The 22,520-nt window shown below is 29.4% G+C and overlaps 2 protein-coding genes across 6 annotated transcripts; one reads left to right on the top strand and one right to left on the bottom strand.

Annotated features, from left to right (window-relative positions):
* Positions 1–207: 207 nt before the first annotated feature.
* Positions 208–2,634, bottom strand: LOC124491666 (uncharacterized). The gene is made up of 2 exons (XM_047054346.2): positions 2,467–2,634; positions 208–1,825 (listed from the first exon to the last, which is right to left on the bottom strand). Exon 2 carries the CDS (start codon positions 1,538–1,540, stop codon positions 293–295), a length of 1,248 nt encoding a protein of 415 aa, XP_046910302.2. The 5' UTR covers positions 1,541–1,825; positions 2,467–2,634; the 3' UTR covers positions 208–292.
* Positions 2,635–3,642: 1,008 nt separating this feature from the next.
* On the top strand, positions 3,643–22,225 carry kcc (solute carrier family 12 member kcc). Of its 5 annotated transcripts, none has more exons than XM_075729954.1 (12): positions 3,643–4,289; positions 4,348–4,991; positions 11,199–11,548; positions 17,101–17,241; positions 18,402–18,654; positions 18,754–19,310; positions 19,394–19,616; positions 19,712–20,050; positions 20,160–20,683; positions 20,803–20,980; positions 21,207–21,342; positions 21,594–22,225. In XM_075729954.1, exons 2-12 carry the CDS (start codon positions 4,472–4,474, stop codon positions 21,799–21,801), a joined length of 3,429 nt encoding a protein of 1,142 aa, XP_075586069.1. In that variant the 5' UTR covers positions 3,643–4,289; positions 4,348–4,471; the 3' UTR covers positions 21,802–22,225. The 5 variants fall into 5 exon arrangements, with proteins under 5 accessions (XP_075586069.1, XP_075586072.1, XP_075586078.1 ...); XM_075729957.1 differs by having other exon boundaries at positions 3,813–4,215; XM_075729963.1 differs by lacking the exons at positions 3,643–4,289; positions 4,348–4,991 and adding exons at positions 7,091–7,508; positions 9,014–11,003.
* Positions 22,226–22,520: the final 295 nt, after the last annotated feature.

The following is a 22,520-nucleotide window of genomic DNA, read 5'->3' on the forward strand; positions in this document are numbered from 1 at the left end:
AACAGTGACCATGGAATGTCACACAACAAAAAAAAGCAATTTTTTCCAATCAATGCAGTGAATAAGCAATAAGTTTTTGTTGTTGTTTTTTTTTTCTTATTTTGCTATTTTTGTTATGCGCGGTTTTTTTTCTTTATTTTCATTTTGTTTTTCCAAAAAAACACTTGCATTTGTGGAATTTTTTTTTTTTAGTTAAAGAAAAATTAATTTATTTTAATGGAAAAAGTGCATGTTTTATTGAAATTAATAAAAACGAACAATGAAAGAAAAAAAAAGGTAAAATTTAAAATCATCAATTCAATTTATGTGTGTGTGTGTGTGTGTTTAAATTTTGTAGATAAATGCCATAAAGAACCTGTTGAACATGTGTACGATAATCCCATGTAATTAAATATTGTTGATTGTTCAATATGGATATTAATTGATTTTTATAATTGTAATTACCAGTAGTAGTAGTAGTAGCCATATATTTATCAAAATATTTTTTATATTCAAATGAACATAAAATATTTATTGTTGTTTTTATGAGATCTGTATTTAATGATTGAAGATTTTTCATTAAAAATGGCATTATGAATGGCATTATTTGTTGAAAAATTGATTCTGAATCATCATCATCATCATCATCGATATCGATATTATCATCATTGAACAATAAATTCAATATTTGTTTCAATTCCACTAATGTCAACATTAATATTGAACTATGTGTAGACAATGATGATGAATTTCTTAGTTGAAATAATTGACGCATAAAATCAATAATTTCTTCAGGATATTTTTTCATAAATTTTATTGTACATGAAAATAATGGCCGATAATAATAATAAAGATATGGTAAACGATGTAACGTAAATAATAATGTTTTAATTGTTGACATTTGAAATTGTTGTTGTTGTTGTTGCTGTTTGACTGTTGATCGTTTTCGATCCATCATTAATTTATAAATATGTAATAAATTCTCTAAATGAATCTGTACTTCATTCGAATAGATTGATGAAACAATTTCTTTCAATTCTTCATTAACAATACGATCAATTATATCACGTCTTTCGGGTATATATTGATAGATTGTTGAAATAATTTTCGATACATAATTTCGTTCATCACCATCATCACTATGAATTAAATCGAGTAATTGTGAAACAAAATGATCGTCAATGATAATAGCGATATATTTATGATCATTTTTGAAAAAATTGATAGCAAGATCCAATATTTTGTAAACAATATCCAAATGTGGATTCAAATCATTGGTTGATGTACATTTTTCGAAATTATTACCATAATTTATGTATTCTTTTTTCAATTTTGATGGCCCCAATGGACGGAATATATTTACCGTTATTACATCAAGTATATCGGGAAAAATTTGTTTGTAATTTGTTAGCATAATATTATTTTCATCATCCATATCTTCAATGATGAATAGATCATAAATGGATTGAAGTTTTTCATATTTTTTCGTCTTCTCCATTAGATTATCATTGTTGGTGAAATCGAAGATTTCCATACAGACATTTTTAAAATCGATATCCATGGCAATCAATTGATGATGATGATGATAATGACAAAATTTAATGTTGCAAAACAATCAATAACAACAACAATAACCGTTGAAAATTTTTGAAAATTAAAACAAAAAAAAACATGAGAAAAAAAATAAAAACATCGAACCATCAATATAGTACGTACAGGCGTTTTGATTGCCATCTTTCGGTGGAGAATCAAACTGAATTCGAAAAAAAAAAATTTATTTTTTATGCCAATTCCACCAATCCATTTTTTTTTTCGTTCACAGATTTTAATTAAAAAATCAATCTGCCTAATAATAAACAAACCATAATCAATCATCCACGATTAATGTGTATAATTAAGGCATCAAAAACATGAAAATAAATTAACCACTGATGCCTGCTGGTTGATTATTGGTGGAAATAAAACAAAACAAAGCAAAAAAATTCTTTGCCCACAACAAGTTACAACCAACAGAATATTATTATTATTCTAATCAACTTACGATAATGAATAATAATAATCCATTGTGTTGTGTTAATGAACAAAACGGATGAAAAATTATTCGTTTAACTGAATATATTAACTAAGCTCCTACTACTAAAGTTAATTTCCTTGATTTTTTTTTTGTTTTGTTTTCGTCCCAAAAAAGAAAAAAAATTTTCCATTAAAAAAAATCAAGCTGAGCTGAAATCAAAATCAAAAACAAAAAAAAAACAGGAAAAAAATCACAGCAAAGAATCGATTCCGATCTGTTTTTCGGAATAAATTCCGGAAAAAAAGCTAAGGTGAAAATGGAATTTGGCGAAAAAGTTCCAAATGATGACAATTTGGATGATGTGATCATCACATACCAGAACCAAAAAAAAAAGAAGAAAAGAATTTTTTTGCGTGTCCAAAAAAAACAAAAAAACAAATAAAACATATGAATGAAAGAAAAAAAATTCTCACCATTATTCATTTTCAGTCGTTTTTAAAAGCATCGTGTTGAAAAATGTCTATGAAAAAAACTAAACAAGAATTCATTCAGTCAATCAGCCAAGTCTGTATAATGGTGTACTGGTGTTGAAACACATAAGCCATGAAAAGAGCATTAAAGAGTAAGAAAAAATAAAAGAATCCCGGATCCAGAAATAAAAAGAAATGAATCATAAGAAATAAAAATAATAATGAAATGGTTCTATAGTTCCAAATTTTTTTCTTTCTTTCTTTGGCGTTGGCGTTGGCGTTGGTGTTAGTGTGGGCCAAAAAAAAAAATCAAGACAATCCACACATGACAATATTATACATAGGCCCTATGAATCCACAACATATAAGTGTGTGTGTGTTGATCCATCAAGAATTTGTTTGCAAAACAATAAATGTGTGTATGTGTTGTTTGGTATTTGGAGCAAAAGATGTAGTATGAGTATTTTATAGGGTGTTTTTGCATTCTCGTTTCATTCATACAAACAACTGCAACAATGATCCAAGATAACAAAAAAAAAATGGACCAGAAATGATTGCATCGTATGAGATGCATCTTTTGTCTATGAAAAGATTCTATAGAATAGACAAAAGAAAAAAAAACGGATAGAATTCCACATTTTTTTTTTGGTGATCGATAAGATTCATTCAATTCTATTGGCTTTTCATTTTTCTTTTTTGTTCCGTTGTCGAGTTTCAATTTTTTTTTTTCAATCGACCACCCACCCACCCATCCAACCAACCCCCTCCACATTGTGAACATTTTTCATTCATGTAAACAAAAACGGGTAAAAAGAAGGAAATAAAAAAAATATTGACTACTGAAAACAGAATAAATCGATATTTGATTTTTTTTTTTTTTTGGTTCTTTCCACTAGCCGCTGTTCAATTATTGCCCCTTTTTTTCAATCTATTGAAATTTTAATAACAGAAAACAAAAATTGCTTGATCATTTCCATAAATTTAGATCATACCGATAGATAAACTACACACACACACACACATGAATAATGATCAATTGATGATCGAATTTTTTTCAAATAAAATTCTTGACAATTTTTGTGAATAAGCAACCAAAAAAAAAATTCATGACCAACCGATAGAGGGCATTGGCATTTTTTTTTTCATTTTCTTTCGGACGGGAATATATCAGGTCTAAACACTGAACATATGTGTGTGTGTGTGTGTCCATTTTTTTTATTCATAAAAAAAAGAATCGGTAAAAATGTGTTGTCGTATATATGTATGTGGAGCTCACGTCGATATATTGGTCTGTTTGCATTGAATTTTTTTTTGTTTGTTTGTCTGTCTCTGTCTCTGTCTGTATTACGTTGAATGAATGATCACTGACATGTCTATCTATATCTATTTATGAGTAATTTTTTTTTGTTTGGCCGTTAACCTTAAAATCAAACAAAACAACAAGGTTGAACGCTGAACAGAGAGAGAGCACAGCAGAGACTAAAAAACAAAAAAAAAATCACCTTAGTCATTGTGTTCATTATCATCATTCTTGTGTGATCATCACAATCTATCGATTGTTTTGTTTTGTTTCGAAACAACCACATTTCATCATTCATGTTGCCGTTGTTTTTTTTTGTTCTTTGTAAATTTTGATCCATAATAATAATTGATTGATCATCATCATCACGAGACGAAAAATCTGATCTGTAAATCAATCGAAAACAACAACAACAACAACAACAAACCGCAAAATTTTTCATTACGATTCTGGTAATTTGACAAATTTTTCTTCACTTTTTTTTGTGCTGCCAAACGAAAATAAAAACATTAATAATCATAACCAGGTGACTGGAGTATAATTGATTGATCGATTTATAATTTTTTTTGCATTTTTTTTTGTAGATTTAATTTTTATAGCAGTGAAAAATTCATTTTCACTCTGTTTTTTGGTTAAAATTATCAAATTTATCAATACATTGATTGATTGATTAGAAAACAGCGGCAACAATTAATCAATCGATCAATCATGAGCCGATTTACCGTTAGTCGTACTATGCCGGAAGATAGTGTGGCGATTGTAAATGAAATTGAAAATGATGATGATGATGATATCAACAATGACATTGTCGGTGTTAATGATGGTGGTGATGATATTATTGATCAAGATTTTATAATTACAACCAATGGTGGTGATAGTAATAGTTCATTGTCCGGCAAAATAAAAAACAATCATAATCAACAACAATCACCATCATCATCGTCATCATCAATGATGATGATGATGATGATGAATAATAAAAATCAACAACAACAACAACAACAACAACGACAAAATATCAGTAATACATCAAACATAATTGTTATTGAACAACAAAATAATCATGAATCAACAGAATTATTACCAAATGTCGATATTATTGATAAATCATCCGCTACAGTAGCAGCAGCATCATCATCATCATCATCATCATCACCGTTTTCATCATCAACAAAAATGAAACGTCAAACAAAAATGTTTAAAAAATATGGTTCAACCACTAATAATGGTATGTATATGTCATTTGCATGTTGTTTAATTATTTATGAGTTATCATTTTCTGTTGCTGCTGCTGATGCTGCTTGCATCAATTCGTTTCCATTCAATTCGATTCGATGAATGAATGAATGAATCGAAAACTTGAATTCTTGACAAATTCTTATTACCATTTCTATATAATTTTAGGTCAAAGATTTTCATTTTCATTTTCATTCTACATTGAAAGTGAGATAGAAAGATGTTAAACACAAATATATAACTGAACATGAAAATCTTTTCGTCGTTGTTGTTGTTGTTGTTTTTGTGCACATGTGTGCATCGAATGTTTTTGGACGGATGGATGGATGAATGGATCCAATTCATTAATCGAATTTCCAATAAAAAAAAATCGAGTTTCTGGAATTTTTCATTCATTCAAAACATTTTTTATTGTTTATTTTCAGTCTTTATGTCTTAACATGGACATAGAATATATTTATACAATAATAAAATCGAAATGGCTCTTCATTCTTTATTCTTTTTCTTTTATTGATATTCAATTCAATTCAATTCAATCATCATAATGGATAGATATGGAACAATTCTAATCAATGATGAGAATGTTCATTTTGTTAATCGAAAAAAAAGTAAATGAACAACAAAACGTTTGTAAATGATTAAAGTTTACAAGTTTACAATCATTCTATATGGTATCCATGTGTACATGCGGGTATAAAAAATGGTTGATTACTTTTTTTTTTGGCTAGTGGTGGTGTTGGTGGTGGTGGTGGTCAGTCAAATTATTCGGTCCTTCATCATCATTGATTGACTTTAATTAGTGGAAAATTTTGTTTTTTTCATTCTGGTTAAAATGAGCTTTTTTTTTAGCAAAAAGTATGTGTTCCAAATTTGGAATTTCCAATTCTTTTGTTAATTGGAACATATACTCAAACGAACACACACACGCACACACTTCTGGATGGTCATCGTCATCATCATCAAATTGATAGACTGGAGAAAAAAAAAGAAAAGGCTGTACACATGATCTCTTCTCACACATAATCAAAACTAAATTTTCGATTCTAGCATACAATGTGTGTATGTGTATGTATCAACAACATCTTAATCTCTCTGTATCATTATTTTTTTTTTGTTCTCACTTGATTCCGGATTCTTGAATGTGGATTTTTTTTCTTTTGTTTTTCTTTCTTTTGTTTTTTTGGTGAAATAATTTGGCTTCACATTTGGTCATTCTAGCGCTAATTTTTTTCCCATAATTATTTTTGGAGTTTTTTTACAAATCAAAAAAAAAATCCTGTTCGAGTGATTGAATTGGTAGAATGGAAAAAAAATGGGTTGTGGTTCATTTTTTTTTTGTAGTGAAAAACATCAATTCACCAATTGAAACCGAAGAAAAAGAAAAAATTTTTCGATGCTAAATCAATGCGTTGGTCAAGTTAGGGCATGATACAAAAAAAAATAACGATGTGCTGGCATTGTTGTTGAAATTGTTCATTCATCTCATATCGTTCTGCATCATGTTCAATAGTAGTCGTATATACGGGTATATTACCCGTCCAATTTGGATTGCCAATTCCATGATGATAATGATGACAACGAACTATATAACCTGTTTTCGTTGTTTTTTTCTCTCACTGTCATTGACAAGTAAAGAATTCTGTCTATTTTAGCTCGTTCTTTCTTTTCGGTGAACATCTAGTAGATTCTTTTACCAAAAAAAAAAAAAATTCTTTGCTTTTTTTTTACTATTTCATTGACTTCTCACATTGATTTGATTCTACTACTGATTGTATGGTAGTGGTATGTTTTTTGATGATGATTTTGTATATATGATGTTGTGTATAAAGGCTAGTCATCAGAATAAAAACGAAGCATGAGCCAACGGATATAATCCCTAAATAATTCTTTATCAATTCAAATAGAGAAAGAAAATGTCTGTATCATCCATTCTTCTTCTTCTTCTTCTTCCTTTGTTGTAGACACATACACACACACACACACAGAATGATTTCACTATAAACCAGAAAATATTCTCTATTTTTTTTTCTAAGTAAAAAATGTGTCCAATATATTCTTAGTTGAATATTCTGAACAAAACAAAAGCAACTATCTCACAATAAACCACCACCACCACCACCACAACAACAACAACCGAGCTAGTCAGTATTCACATATTTCAAGTGTATATTGGTTTTCTACTTTTTGTTGTCATCATCATCATCATCGGTCGGTTGGTTGGTTGGTTCGTCGGTTATTCTGTCGTTCATTCGTTCCATAATAATTATCGTGATCGTTTCAGATTCAAAAACTAATACTATACGATCAGTTTCAATTTTTTTTCTTCATTTCATTTCATTTTCTGGTTATATGAATATGTGTATCTGTGTGTGTAATGATATTCGGATATAACCGACAATCATTCGTTTTGTTTCGTTTGTTTTTCTGTTTTTTTTTTTGGTAAAAGATTCAGATTCATTTTTATCTTTCTCGATATTTCGAATAACGCCTGTGTGTATTTGTGTCTTTGGTTCGTTTTATTCTATTCATATCACCAGTATTGTCCTCATGTGTGTGTGTGTGTGTGTGTTTGTGTTTTGTGTTAGTTTTCCCATAATGTTTATCTATTTATTTATTTCGAAAATTCAGAATCATCAGATTTTTTTTCCCATTCTTTTTATTTCCCACTGAGATATATTACCACCTCCCATCACCATCATCCAAAAGTTGTATAAAGAAAAAAAGAGAAAAAAAAACGATGCGGCAACAACAATCATCAATCGTCAAACATCGACATTATTTTACTTCATTTATTCAAATAAAAATAATAATCTGAAAATGAAATCTTTTTTTCTTTCTTTCTTTTTGGTTCGCTGATTCTTTTTTTTTCTCTTTCTTTCATGTTGAAGATATTTAGGGGTAGCCAAAATGGTGAAAGAATCGTTATCATTCATTACACAGTAGTAGTGTTATATTCTGTTCTATTATTCTCCATTTCTAGCGTTAGCATAATTCTTTGTTATATTCTTTATTGCTTGGTTTAGTAGTTGTTGTTATGTTTTTTTTTTATTTTATTTTATTTTTTCCTTTATTTTATTCCGTTGTCTACTATCTAGGGTTCTTCATCAGTAAGATCTAGTTGGAAAAAACTTTTTTTTTTCTTGTGTGCTGTACCTAAGTTTATATTTTTTTTTTTCAATCACACGATCTCAACTTTATCGATCCAATCATAATCAATGATTGATACTGCTTTCTATTCGAGATTTTTTTTTTTTTTTTTTTTTTGGTTCCTTCTTTCCATCGATTAAACAACCATAATAAAAAATAATAATCATCATTGTCATCATAATTATATGATGAGTGAAATAGTTTGATGAACTTGACGTTGTCAAGTATTGTTGTTGCTGTTGTTATTATGTTTTTTTTATGTTAAATATTCTGCTACTACTACTGCTACCACTTTTGTGATCTTGAATATTCTTGAATGATTTCTTAGTTCTAAGTACGTATGTGTGTGTCGGTGTATTTCTAGAACATTGAGATCAAAAAGATGATGATGATGATGATGACATTGAGATGATGATTGAAGACGATTGAATTTCTTTAATTTTTTTCCCTCTCTTTTTTTTGTATTTACATTGAAAAAAAATTCTGTAAAATTGCATCCAAATCTTGAAGGTAACAGTAGTGGTGGTGGTGGTGGTGATGGTTCTAATTTTGTCTTCCTCCCCCCCATTTGGTGGATGATGATGATGATTAGGACATGTTAAAGCAACCAAAACCAAATGAGAAAAAAAAACTTTTATTTATTCACCAAATTTTTTTTTTCTTCTTCTTCAAGCCCTAGAGGCTGTGTGTGTATGTGTGTGTGTGTGTGTGTGTGTAGAATGATGATGATGATCATCATCAACATTGCATGATAATGTTCATTTGCATTTCATCGTCGTTTCCCATGCACTCACACACACACACACACACACATATTCATTTTTTATTTTGTCTATTTATGCACAACAAACACGCACACACACACAGATGAAAGAAAAACTTGCCACAATAAATAACGACAGCTAACAACAGTGACAACAACAACAACAATAGCAAAATGTGAATATTCTTCTTCATCGTTTTTTTTCTGGTGGTAGAATTGAAAAAAAATGCCATCAAAATAAAATTGTTTTTCTAGTCTGAATAATATGATTCTTTTTTTTCTATTCAAATCACCATCATCAATTTTAAGATTCTTGTGAAATTCTTTTTTTTTTTTTTGCTTAAATCGTTTAAATCATCATTTTTTTTTGATTCTGTTCTTCATCTGTATCAAATTCATCATCATAATAATCGTTTTGACCATAATTGAGACATTACATGAATGTTGAATTTTTTTTCTCCTTTTTTTACAATTCATTTATATTTTGATTTCGATATAAAAAAACGACGACGACGACCAAAAAAAAATATTTATTGATCAGCATGAATGAAATGAGATGAAAAAAACAGAATCGTCGTCATCATCATCACGAAGAATTTCAACCGTTTTTTAACAACACAACAACAACAACAACAAACTGTCATTTGAAATACAGAATTTTAAAATTTTCTCCCATTCCGTTATTGTTGTTTTCGTGTTCCAGAAAAAAAAATTCTGTTGTTTTTCATTCTTGAAAAGTTTTTTTTTCGTTTCAAGAAATTTTCCATGCATATTTTTTTCAAAATTTTCACTTGGAATTGGGATTGAAACACAAAAAAAAAATATCGGTCTTGATTGTCGTCGTAGTTGGTTTGTGTGTGTGTGTGTGTGCGTTGCCATCATTATTCAAACTTTTACACAAGATGATGATGATGAAGAAATTCAGTCATCAACCTTCTATGTGGAATTTATTATGTAATCAACTGTAGAATTTAACAACAACGACAACACAAATGACAGTGACAGTTTTAATTTTTGTGAAATATCACAACAACTACACGGCTACGATGATGATTCAATCTCAATCTCTATCTTGATAATCAAATATAATCAGAATCAAAAATCTAGTCATTTGAAATTGAAATGATGATAATTTATTCAGATTCTTTATTGGATACGATTTTTTTTCACCAAATTCTTCAATTCTTTGATTCATGATGCTCAATATTTTTGTTTTTTGTTTTGTTTTTCATTTATGAGGTCAACAACAACAACAATCAACAATCAACAATCAACGAACCAAACATAATCTTGAATTGAAAGTTTTTTTTTATCTTATATTAGACAAAACGAATTTGATATAAAAAAAAGAAAATCAAAAGAAGATCTCACTATACATTTATGCTTGATTAGCCATCAAATGTTTGTTGTCGATTAATATTCAAATGCTGTGTTGGTATTCTGAATGATTTGATTTGACGAAGAAAAAAAAAAGGAAACAAGCAACCAAGCAAGCAACAGAATAAAAAAAACTGTTCAATAGAATCCAATTTGTTTTTCTAATTTGCGTTGAATATATCCACATTACAGTTTAGTGATTTTTTTTTATGAATCCAATTACACTATCTATCTATCTATCTACATGTGCAATTTTATTCACTATTCTCGAGAATCTTTTTAATTTTTATTCTATAAAAATTGCAATCAAATATTAGCATTCTGATTCTGAGTGTTTCCAGTTCAATCGTCTCTGTGAGTGAGTGAGTTAGTTAGTTAGTGTGATTGAAAGTGAAAATACAAAAATGGATCAACGAATTCATAATAATGAATCAAAAGTTTCGGCTGAAACATCACCATTATCCAGTAATAATAGTAATAGCCGTAGTATGCCTAAATTTGAAGTAAGCGCCGTTGATGAAGATGAAATGAAAAAACAATCTAATGAATCAACACCGAATCATCGTAATGATAATAATCATCAAAATTCTGGTAACGGCAGTAGTAATATGGATGAACAACAACGTGGACAAATTATTGCAATAAAAAGTATTGATGATGCTAATGTCGATTCATCGGCTGTTTCGCCGTTTATTGTATCACTGCCATCTGATGAAGGTCCGAATTTCAATTCATTTTATTTTTGATTTTTTTTTCTACTATTTGTTTTTGAAATTTTATGACTTTGTGTTTTTTGTGGTGTAATGCATTCATTATGTTATTATTACAATTTATGGCTTAACATTCATTGATAATAATCGTATTATTTAATTGAAAAAAATTTTTTTTTTTGCTTTTTCTTCTTCCATTTAGATGATAATGAACAAAGTCTTTATGATCGTAATCAAATGTTTTTGTTCAGTGAAGATGAAGATAAACGTGTTTCATCATTATTATCACGATTGGCAAATTATGATGATGCCATACAGCCAGTGGAAATGGAACCCGGTGCACCTGGTGCCGATACAACATCATCAACTGGTGCAAAAATCAAACCAAAAGCTAAAGCTAATCTTGGCGTACTTACCGGTGTTTATCTACCGTGTTTACAAAATATATTCGGTGTTTTAATATTCATCCGTATGGCATGGATGACTGGAACGGCCGGCGTACCAGCTTATTTTGCCATTGTATTTCTTTGTTGTTCGGTGACCTTATGTACTGTAAGTATATCATTGACAAATATATAATGCAGTAATGTATGATTCAGTTGTAATTTTATTGATGATAGAAAAAGAGAGAGAACTGGAACAACAACAATGTTTTAGCCATTTAGAAAAAAAAGCTTAATAGCTGTCTGTTCATATATATATATGGTTTATATTCTTTTTTTTCCCGTTATTCTCTGATGTTGACGCTGTTGTTGTTGTTGTTGTTTTTTTCGATTCTTTATTCTTCTGTCGTTTACATTTATTTTTATTTTTTTCCACCATTCAATAATGGGTAATAATAATAATAATAATAACCAGAAACTCAGTGAACTAGAGACAGCGAGAGAGAGGAAAAAAATTGCTAAAAACAAAAAAAAAAGAAAAATTTTCTATAGAAGAACCAGAATAGTGAGTGTGTGAGAATATAAAAATTCTGGATTCCCATAGTTTCTCTTTCTCTCTCTCTCTCTTTCTCTATATATATTTCATATGGATCTTGCGTATGACCAAAATCTTTGGCCTTTTTCTATTTCGGTTTTTGTGTGTGTGTGTGTGTGTGTTTTAAAGTTGTATCGAACATGGAGGCATAAATAGGGGCAACAACCAGCAACCAAAAAAAAAAAAAAAAAGAATCAAGATGAGCCGAAACGCAAAAAGGGAAAAAGTGAATGAGTGAAATGAAATGGTTAAAAGTAGAAAAAAAAGTTATTTGCGTGTGTGTGTGTGTGTGTGTCTGTATGAGAATGTAGCTCGAAACTTGAAGTGCAAAAAAAAAAATTGATCAGAAAAGAAATATAGTCCATGATGATGATGACGATGAGAAATACATTTTCACAAAATATGAAAAAAAAACAAGAAAAAGAAGATGAAAAAAACTTTTTGAAGCAATTTCATAATTTTTTACACACACACACACACTCAAACACACAAATTAGATTACATTTTATAAACGTAGACACACACACACAAGAAAAATAAAACAGATGTCTATAATGAATTTTGTCGTTTGTTGTTTTGGTGAAAAAAAAAGAAAAAGAAAAATTTATTGTGTCATTGAGGATCTGGAATTGTTTTTCTCCTTTATTTCCAAGTTTGTTTTTTATTTTTGGTGAGAGATAAAATAGTCAATTGCTCGCTTGTTTTTCATCATTGTTTCTCATAAGAGAATTTTTTTTTTTTTTTTTTTGATCATTTATTCATAAGCCAAGAGATTTTGCATATTTGAAAGAATTTTATTCTTTACACAGAAGCGGAATAATAATAAATCCTTGACGAAGAAAAAAAAAACACAACTTAATTCCTGTGTGTTGTTTTTTTTCCATTCATTCTCAATTTAAATCTCACAACAACAACAACAACAACAACAAACAAACAACAAAAAACTACTACTGAATTTCTGTCGCTTGTTCGTTGTTAATGATGATGATGATGATGATGATGATGGTGATATTTTCAGTGCAAAAAAAATCCCCATTTCCATTTTGATTTTGTCATTCATTTTTTTTGTTTGTTTCTGGAACGGATATTTATTTGTCTATTTTTTTCGGGTATTGCAATGATATGTTCGACCTAGTTTGTTTTTTTTGCCGGCCATATTTATTTATACACGGATATACACGGATAATGTTTAGATTTATTTATTCTGTATTTGTCGTATATTCTATGATTGTTGTCTGTGATTGTCATATTAAATACTTCAATCATTCATCGTCATCATAATCATCAATTCCACAGTATATTCCGGTCATATTTATTTTTTTTTTGTTGTTGCTATTTATATAATAATCGTTGTGGTTGTTGTTGACATTCAACTTGACCGAAATATATATTTTTTGTTGTTGTTGTTGTTGATCCAATCATCATTATAATAAAAATGTTGACAATTTTTACCACGATTATAATTGCTCGTTATTACCGCTACCCATTTGTGTGTGTGTGTGTGTGTGGTATGTGTTTAGAACTAATTTGTTTTGTAATATACAAATTTGTATTTCTTGTTTGTTTGATGAAATTCTTTGGTTTCCGTATTCATTATAATGAGCGTGAGAGAAATAGAAAGAATTCATCTAGAATCTCTAATTTCAGATTCTGTTTCTCTATTTATTTCTGTTGTTTACAGAGATTTTTCTTTTTCTCCAACCAGAATAATTAATTGACAATATATATATATAGGTGATTATACTATTAACCATTCAGAATTAGAAAGCGTGGGAGCGAGAGAGAGAGAGAGAGTCAAATTAATGTCCAAATATCGTCATCATCATCATCATCATCATTATTATTATTCTCATCCAGTAATCCAAGATGATGACCACTATTCATAATGATTATGATTATGAATAGTGGTGACAGTCATTTTTTAATGCTAATAATAACCAAATCATCATCATTAAATCCAATTCGTGAGTGAAAAAAATTCTTGACACACACTCGCACTTGAAAATTTTCAGGATGTTTTGATTTATTTTTCACTCAAAGAAAAAAAAGTATCCTTTCAACGGTCCAAAAAAAAAAAATGAGAATTTTGTCAAGATGAAAAAAAAATAACAAAGTTATGAATTCTCATATAGTTAGAAGATTGGGAATTGAATCGAGTTTAGTTTATTATCAACTTTTAAATGAAAACAAAAAACATGCATGTTGTTTATGAATTATTTTTCTTCCATCTATGAAAAAATACTGATGATGATGATGATGATTTACATGCGTTGCAATTTTTTTTTTTGTTGAAAATATTTTTGTTTCACAGAGAAAGAAAAAAGTTTTTTTTTCACTGTGATTTACACTATATATAGCACTACGCATTTTGCATAATGTGTATGTATATATACATTGAATGATTTATTTGGTCATTTACATTTGTTTGTTATCATGAAAAATTTTTTTTTTCTTCTTTCAAAGTTTCAAATTTATTGATTGTTTTTTGTATGTGTTGTGTAACGATCAACACAGGTTGCTTTCATCTTTCAGTCCTGTTTTGTGTTTATATGTTATTCTATCGGAAATATTTGTCAATTATAAATTGTCGTATGTTTGTTTGTTTGTTTGGTTTGAATTTTTGTTTATGTTTCTGTTGAATATTTTATATTTCATTTTTCATGTGTGTGTGTGTGTGTGTGTCATATATAGAATTGAAAAACAGTAAAGTGTAAAATGAAACATGAAAATTCTTTTGCTGCTTTGTTTTGTTTTCAGAATCAAAAAACATTATTCTTTTCTTCCTTTTGGACTGTTTTTTTTTTTTTAGTTTGTTTTTTGTTTCTCAATGTTCAATGATTCTTGTGTGCGTGTGTGTTGTGCTGCTGTCAACTGAACAACGACAACAACAACAACACTGAACATGTACATATGTTTCGTCCATTAATTCTGGGATATTCTTGTTATTCTTTTTTTTTCGTATACGAAAGTTGTTATCGTTGTCGTTGTTGTTATCTTTTTTTTTGTTTTTTGTTTATGCTTTTTTGGTTATTGTCTTTTTTTGTGTTTGTGTGTGTATGTGCAACGCAACGAAAAAAAATAATATCGAATTGAATAACATCAAAATAAATCGAATTCATTTGCTTGAATCCATTGTCAATTATTATTATTATTGTTATTGTTGTTGTTTGCTGGTTGGTTGGTTGGTTATTCTTGTTGTTCATTCTGGTTGTTGTTAATGTTGCTGATCTTTGCCAATTTTAAGACAAGCTCCCCCCGCCCACACACCCACAAACATCTAACAAACAACAGGAAAATATAGAGATCCATTTAGAATCTAATCGTTTCCAGGTTTTCTCATTTTAGATTTCCCAAAAATATCGAATGAATTGAAACAAGAAAGAGAGTGAGAGAGAGAGAGAGAAAAGATTGTTGTTGTTGTTGTTGTTATTGTTGGCGAATGTTGCTGAATAATGATTTTGATTCGTGTGTGAATAGATGATGATGATATGACGTAATGAGTGAAGAAAGAAAATCTTTTTTTTTCCATTATTCAATATCTGGGTTCGATGATTTAATTTTTTTTTTCTCGGAACAAACAAACAAACCAGACTATATAAAAAGAAAAAATAAATCGGAAATTCCACAATTGTTGTAATCGACGAATAGAATTCTGTGGTTGTTGGCCACGAATTGAGAATAGATAAAACTTTTTTTCTCATTTCATTCAATTTATGTCATTCATTATCAAATATATATATATCAAACATTCCATTCTCAGTCATAATAATCATTACATCATTTTTTTTCTGTCGTTGTCGTCGTCGTCAATTTCATAAATAATTCATATGGTACATACTATCCATGTATTCAATTTCACCGCCTCATATTCTGTTCAAATTCTTTTATTCATTCTATTTATCACCAACAACGGTCATTTGTCGCTGTTGTTATTATTATTAGTTAAAAAACATTATGATATGAATGTCATGTTTTCATATCTTATCAATTCAATGGTAAAAAATATTTTCAATTTTCGGTACCGTTAGTTTAGTTTAGTTTAGTTTAGTTGTTTGCATTTTCATCAGCCAAAAAAAAAAAAAAAATCTTGTTCCCTCATTATTGTGTTATTATCATCGCCTAATAATAGCTGTCAAATTATTTCTTGATCTTGATCTTGATTTGTCCTCATTCTTTTGACAGTCGAAATGTGTATTGGATCCATTGGATTATAGGTCAATAATTTTTTTTGGTCATTATTATAGATGACGTCTCTGTGTTGTTCATCAATCAATCAATCAATCAATCATTGTCAATTAATATTGAATTGCGAATAAATACCATGTGTGTGTGTATGGAACATGATAAAGATGGCTCATTATTATTACATTATTCTTTACACGATTCTAGCTTGCGTGCGTGCGTGTGTGTGTGTGTGTGTGGTGTTATCGTTGTCGTTTTTTTTCTTGGAAATAAAACCAACAAATACATTATTGAAAAAAAAATTCTAGACAAATGAAACATTCACTAGACAGCGTTGATATGTATGATTTTTGTTTTTCATTCATCTTCTCATCGTTATTGTCATTTCAATTAGTTTCAAATTCAATGTGGGAACGGGGGGGGGGGAGTGGAGAAAGTGGAATTTTTCTGTATTCTGGTTCACATCCATTAGTAGTGAGCACTATGATTTTTTTTTCTGCTTGTTTGACTGACATTTAACATGTCGGTTTTAGTTAAATTTTTCGTTTATTCGTCCTGTGTCAAACTGGAGAGAGAGAGAGAGAGAGAGAGAAAAAAATATTCTTTGATATTCACATTCATTGGATATGGATTAATGAATCTATCACACACACACATAAAAACAAGCATAGAAAATGAATGTGTAAAGCTCATTTATTTTTTTTTTTTTTGTTTCTAATTCATAATTCATGTACATAATAATTTATTTAATTTATCCATGTTTTGGTGATGTCTAGGTGGTTAAAAGCTCTTTTGATTTTGATCCATCTAGTTCCATCATCATCCTCATTATACATTTACATTCATTATGAATACTAATTTCATTTCATTTTTTCTTTTGTTTTTTTTTCACCCGCCAACAACCTCGTTCATCATCATCAACAATTTATTGTTATATATATCAGGCAATATCGTTAAGCGCCGTTGCAACCAATGGAATAGTACCTGCAGGTGGTTCATATTTTATGATATCCCGTAATCTTGGACCAGAATTTGGTGGTGCTGTCGGTGTTTTATTCTTTCTTGGAACATGTGTAGCTGGCGCTGTAAGTATATTTTTAACAAAACAAAAATAAACAGAAGAAACAAACAAAAAAAAAATTCAATTTAAATTCACATATAAATTATTCAGGAGAAAAAAATAACAACAACAGCAACGAAAAAAAAAATTTGCTAGCTGTAAAGTAGTAGTAGTAATAGTAGTAGAAAGTGAAAATTTTTTAAAAAACAAAATTTCTCCCTTCCTTGTCACAAGAAATAATTATTTTGAAATTAAATTTTTGAACAAAAAAAAAAGTTGCCAGTGAAACGACAAGAAAATTTTTTTTTTTATTAAATTTAAATTTTTAAACAAATTTTTTTTTTGTTCACTGTTGAAAAAAAAATTTCCTCTTATCTTTTTTTTCATTGGCCTGAAAAAGTTTTTTTTTCTCCATGCATTCATTCATTCATTCATTGAACTAATGTAAGAAACCTGATTAATTGGTCTTATCCGTGAAAATAGAAGAAGAAGAAGAAGAAGAACGAAAAAAGACAGTGTATCGTCCAATTTAGATGATATTGCGTGATTCGAATTGAAAATTAATTCATTAATCGATTCATGATCAACAACAACAACAACAACAGAAACAGAAACAGCAGGAGAAAAGAAAAACACCATTTCTTAATATTCAATTGATTGGAAACTATCTATAATGAGTTGAGAGATGGGAATCAAGAAAAAACCAAAAAAAAAAAAAGTTTTTTTATCTAATAGTTAGTTTCAGACGCACACACACACACACAAAAAAAATGTTGGCTTCACTGTATTGCATTTTTTTTGGTTTTGTTTTTGTTCATTCATTCATTCATTTATTCATTTACCTGTGTATGCAGTGTGTGTGTGTGTCTCTCTATTTTTTTTCGATTATCGAAACCACAAAAAAAATAATATCGATGATGATGCCAAAAAAAAAATTGTAATTTATTGATCTTTTATCGATTTTGTAAGTGGTTTTTGTGTTTTGTTTTTTCTTTGTGTTTGATATTCTTTCACAAGAAAACAATTGTCCACAGGCTACATAGGCTACTCTAGAACTAGGATTATGAATCACATCAATCAATTTTGTATTATGATTTTGAGTGTTTTTTTTTTCTTAATATTCTGTTATTAATGAGTTTTATTATTTTTTTTTCATTTCATGAAAATTCTGTATATTGTATATAGATGTACATTACTGGTGCCGTAGAAATATTGCTCAATTATATTTCACCAGAGATTGCATTGTTTGGCGATTTTGAAGCCGACAAAAGTATTCTATACCATAATATTCGTGTATATGGAACGATATTCTTGATAATCATTGGCATTCTGGTATTTATTGGCGTACGATTTGTATCGAAATTTGCACCAGTCGCTTTATTCTGTGTACTTGTTTCAATTCTGAGCGTATATCTTGGTATATTTGTCAATTATAATGGTAATCGATTATATATTATTTATTTAATGGAATAAAATTCAAAAATTGATTGATAATCATCATATTTTATTTTTTTTTTGTTTTTCAACTAAATAATAGGAATTGATAAATATCAAATATGTACGATTGGTGGCCGAATATTATCATCGAAAAATAACATAACTTGTACTGAGGATGGTTTACGTGAAGTGTTTTGCAATCTAAATGGAACCAGCGATAATAAATGTGATGATTTTTTCCTGAAAAATCAACATACTATTAAATTGGAACGTGCAATTCCTGGACTTAGTTCTGGTGTGTTTTGGGATAATTTTATGCCAAAATTTCGTGAAAAAGATGATCTAGTCAGTAATGATAATGGAAAATATCGTGAAAATAAATCATGGATGGCACAATTTAATTATGTTTTCGTTGATATTAGTACATCTTTTGCTATATTGGTATCAATTTATTTTCCATCCTGTACTGGTATTCTGGCTGGCAGTAATCGTAGTGGTGATCTTGCCGATGCACAGAAAGCCATACCATTGGGCACTATTGCCGCACAGCTCACAACTAGTTTTGTTTATTTGTCCGTTATATTTCTATTTGGCGCTTCATACAATCCATTATTTATTCGTGATAAATTCGGAGAATCATTGGGCAAAGAATTGGCTGTAAGTTTTTTTTTGTTTGTTTGTTCGTTTATTGCAATATAAATAATATATACTCATTTATATTATGATTATGATTCTCATAGGTGACATTAATTTCATGGCCACATCCAACAATAATTTTAGCCGGTGCACTATTGTCCACTTTTGGTGCCGCATTACAATCATTGGTTGGTGCACCACGATTATTACAAGCAATAGCCAAGGATCAGATTATACCATTTTTGGATCCATTACAATATGTTAATAAACATGGTGAACCAGTCATTGCCATTGCCGTTTCATTGGCTATTGCTGAGGGAGCCATTCGTATGTGTTTTTTTTTTGTTTATATTGCAAATTATCAATTTTTTCTAATTTTCAATTTTGTTTGTTTTTTTTCGTTTCATTTCAATCACATAAAGTCATTGGAAATCTTGATTTTATTGCTCCAGTATTGACAATGTTCTTCCTAATGTGTTACATGTTTCTTAATTTAGCATGTACAGTACAATCAATATTACGTACACCATCATGGCGTCCACGTTTTAAATATTATCATTGGTCCATTTCATTAGCTGGAATATTTTTATGTTTATTAGTAATGTTTTTATCATCATGGATCTATACATTATGTGCAATGGCATTGGCTGCATTTATTTATAAATATATTGAATATCGTGGAGCGGAAAAAGAATGGGGCGATGGTATTCGTGGTTTAGCTTTGAGTGCTGCACGTTATTCATTATTAAGACTAGAAGAAGGTTTGTTTAGTTGTTTTGATTTGATTTGATTTGATTTGATATTATTTTACAATATCAAATTTCACTTTTGATGTTTGTGTGTTTATTTTTTTTTCATTCATTTATACAGGTCCTCCACACACTAAAAATTGGCGTCCACAATTACTTTGCCTAGTGAAATTGAATCCAGATACATTAGAATTGAAGAATTCAAAAATATTAACCTTTGCATCACAACTAAAAGCAGGCAAAGGTTTGACCATTATAACTAGTGTATTAAATGGAAATTATGAAACCGAATCTGGTATTGCTCAATCGGCTAAACAATCTTTACGGCATTCGATGGACAAAGAAAAAGTAAAAGGATTCGCTGAAGTTATAATCACTAAAGATGTGACACAAGGATTGAGTCATATAATACAGACAGCTGGTCTTGGTGGTTTGAAACATAATACCGTACTAATGGCATGGCCACATAAATGGCGTCATTCAACATCTAGAGATAAACATAATCGATTCTTGTCCGTTGTTCGTCATGCAACATCAGCGAATGCTGCATTGATTGTTGCCAAAGGTTTAAACATGTGGCCTGAGAATAATGATCGTTTAGGTGGAAACATTGACATTTGGTGGATAGTCCATGATGGTGGATTGGTAAATGACAAAAAATTTTTTTTTTTTTTTTGCTTCATTGATTTGTTTTCAATAATTTTTATATTTTTTTTTATCAATTTTACAACAACAACAACAACAACAACAACAAATTATAATAGCTCATACTATTGGCCTATGTACTTTCACAGCATCGTACTTGGAAATCGTGCAAGTTACGAGTGTTTACCGTAGCACAATTAGAAGATAATTCCGTACAAATGAAAAAAGATTTGGAAAAATTTCTTTACCATTTAAGGATAGAAGCGACCGTTGAAGTTATCGAAATGAGCGATACAGGTTTGTTGTGTTTGTTACAAATTTCCAATTCTAACTTTGAAACTTTAATGCTACACATTTGCATTAAGTTCAATTCATTATCAATGAATGAATGAATATTTTTGGATGTTTATTCTTGTTGTAATTTTTTTTTGTTGTTTATATTCTTTATTTGTTTGTTGCACGTTTGCTCGACATTATTGTTGGTCGTCATTTCTATTGTTATTCATCGCATACAAAATCACAGATGTTAGCGCCTATACATATGAAAGAACTGTATTAATGGAACAACGAACACAAGTTTTGCAAGCATATGGTAATGAATTATCTGTTATCAATTCTAATGAAACAATCAAGCCCGATGAATTGAATGTTCGACGAATGTAAGTGTGTGTATGCTGTTGTTTGTTGGCTGGCAGCAGCAGCAGCAGCAGCAGCATATAAATTAAATGTGTGCAACACCACCATTCATTTGATTTGGAAAACAAAAAAAAAAAAAAAAAAAAAAACAAAACAAAACAAAAAAAAAATATCATAAAACTTACTCACGATTTCTTTCTATTTATTTTTCGTTTCTTTTTCTTTTTTTTTTGCCTCCATCTCTCATATATATATTTATATTCCATTAAATTAGGCATACTGCCGTCAAATTAAACGAACATATAATCAACAAAAGTCATGCATCTAAATTGGTCATAATAAATATGCCTGGTATACCGAGAAAAATGACACCAGGCAGTGAAACAAATTATATGGAATTTATTGAAGTACTAACTGAAGGTCTTGAACGTGTCATTTTGGCTAGAGGTGCTGGCCGTGAAGTGATTACGATTTTTTCCTAAAAAAAAAAAAAAAAAATAACGAAAGAACAAAACAAACAAGCAAAAAAAAAACACTGCATCAAGCAAAACTTTTGATCCATGATCCATTATATTCTTAATTATTATTATTTATAAATTATACATCATCATTATCATCTTGTCATGAACTGTCATCGTCTTTTTTTTTGTTGTTGTGAGTGTAGTGCTTCTTTTTTTTTCTCCTTCTTATTATACGAATAAAAGTAACTTGAATCATCTTGTTTGTGCAACGATGAAAATCAATCAAGAAAAAACAAACTGAACAGGAAACAATAGCAGCAGTATCAACGTCAATTCAAACAACAACAACAACAACAACCGACAACAGCAACATCTCACCATTTATAAAACAATTTTACAAATGTTAAATAGTAGCAATAAAATTACCAAAAAAAAAAAAAAAAAAAAATTCCATGAATCACACACACACACACACAAACTTTCACCATGATACGAATGAAAACTTTTTTTTTCTTTGTTTTGTTCCATGACAAACACACGATGACAGCAACAGCAGCAGCAGCAATTCTTTTTCCGCCCGTTTAATAAAATTGATTCGTTGAACACATTGCCAGCAAAAAAAAAAAAGATTCGTCCATGTCGTCGTGTTTTGTTTTTTTTTTCGATTAAAGTTGATTGTCGTTCATTTTGTTGTCGATTATTGGCTCATTATAATAACAACAACGACGGCAACAATAACC

This window comes from Dermatophagoides farinae, chromosome 1 (genome assembly GCF_024713945.1).
Source record: "Dermatophagoides farinae isolate YC_2012a chromosome 1, ASM2471394v1, whole genome shotgun sequence".
NCBI lineage: Eukaryota > Metazoa > Arthropoda > Arachnida > Sarcoptiformes > Pyroglyphidae > Dermatophagoides > Dermatophagoides farinae.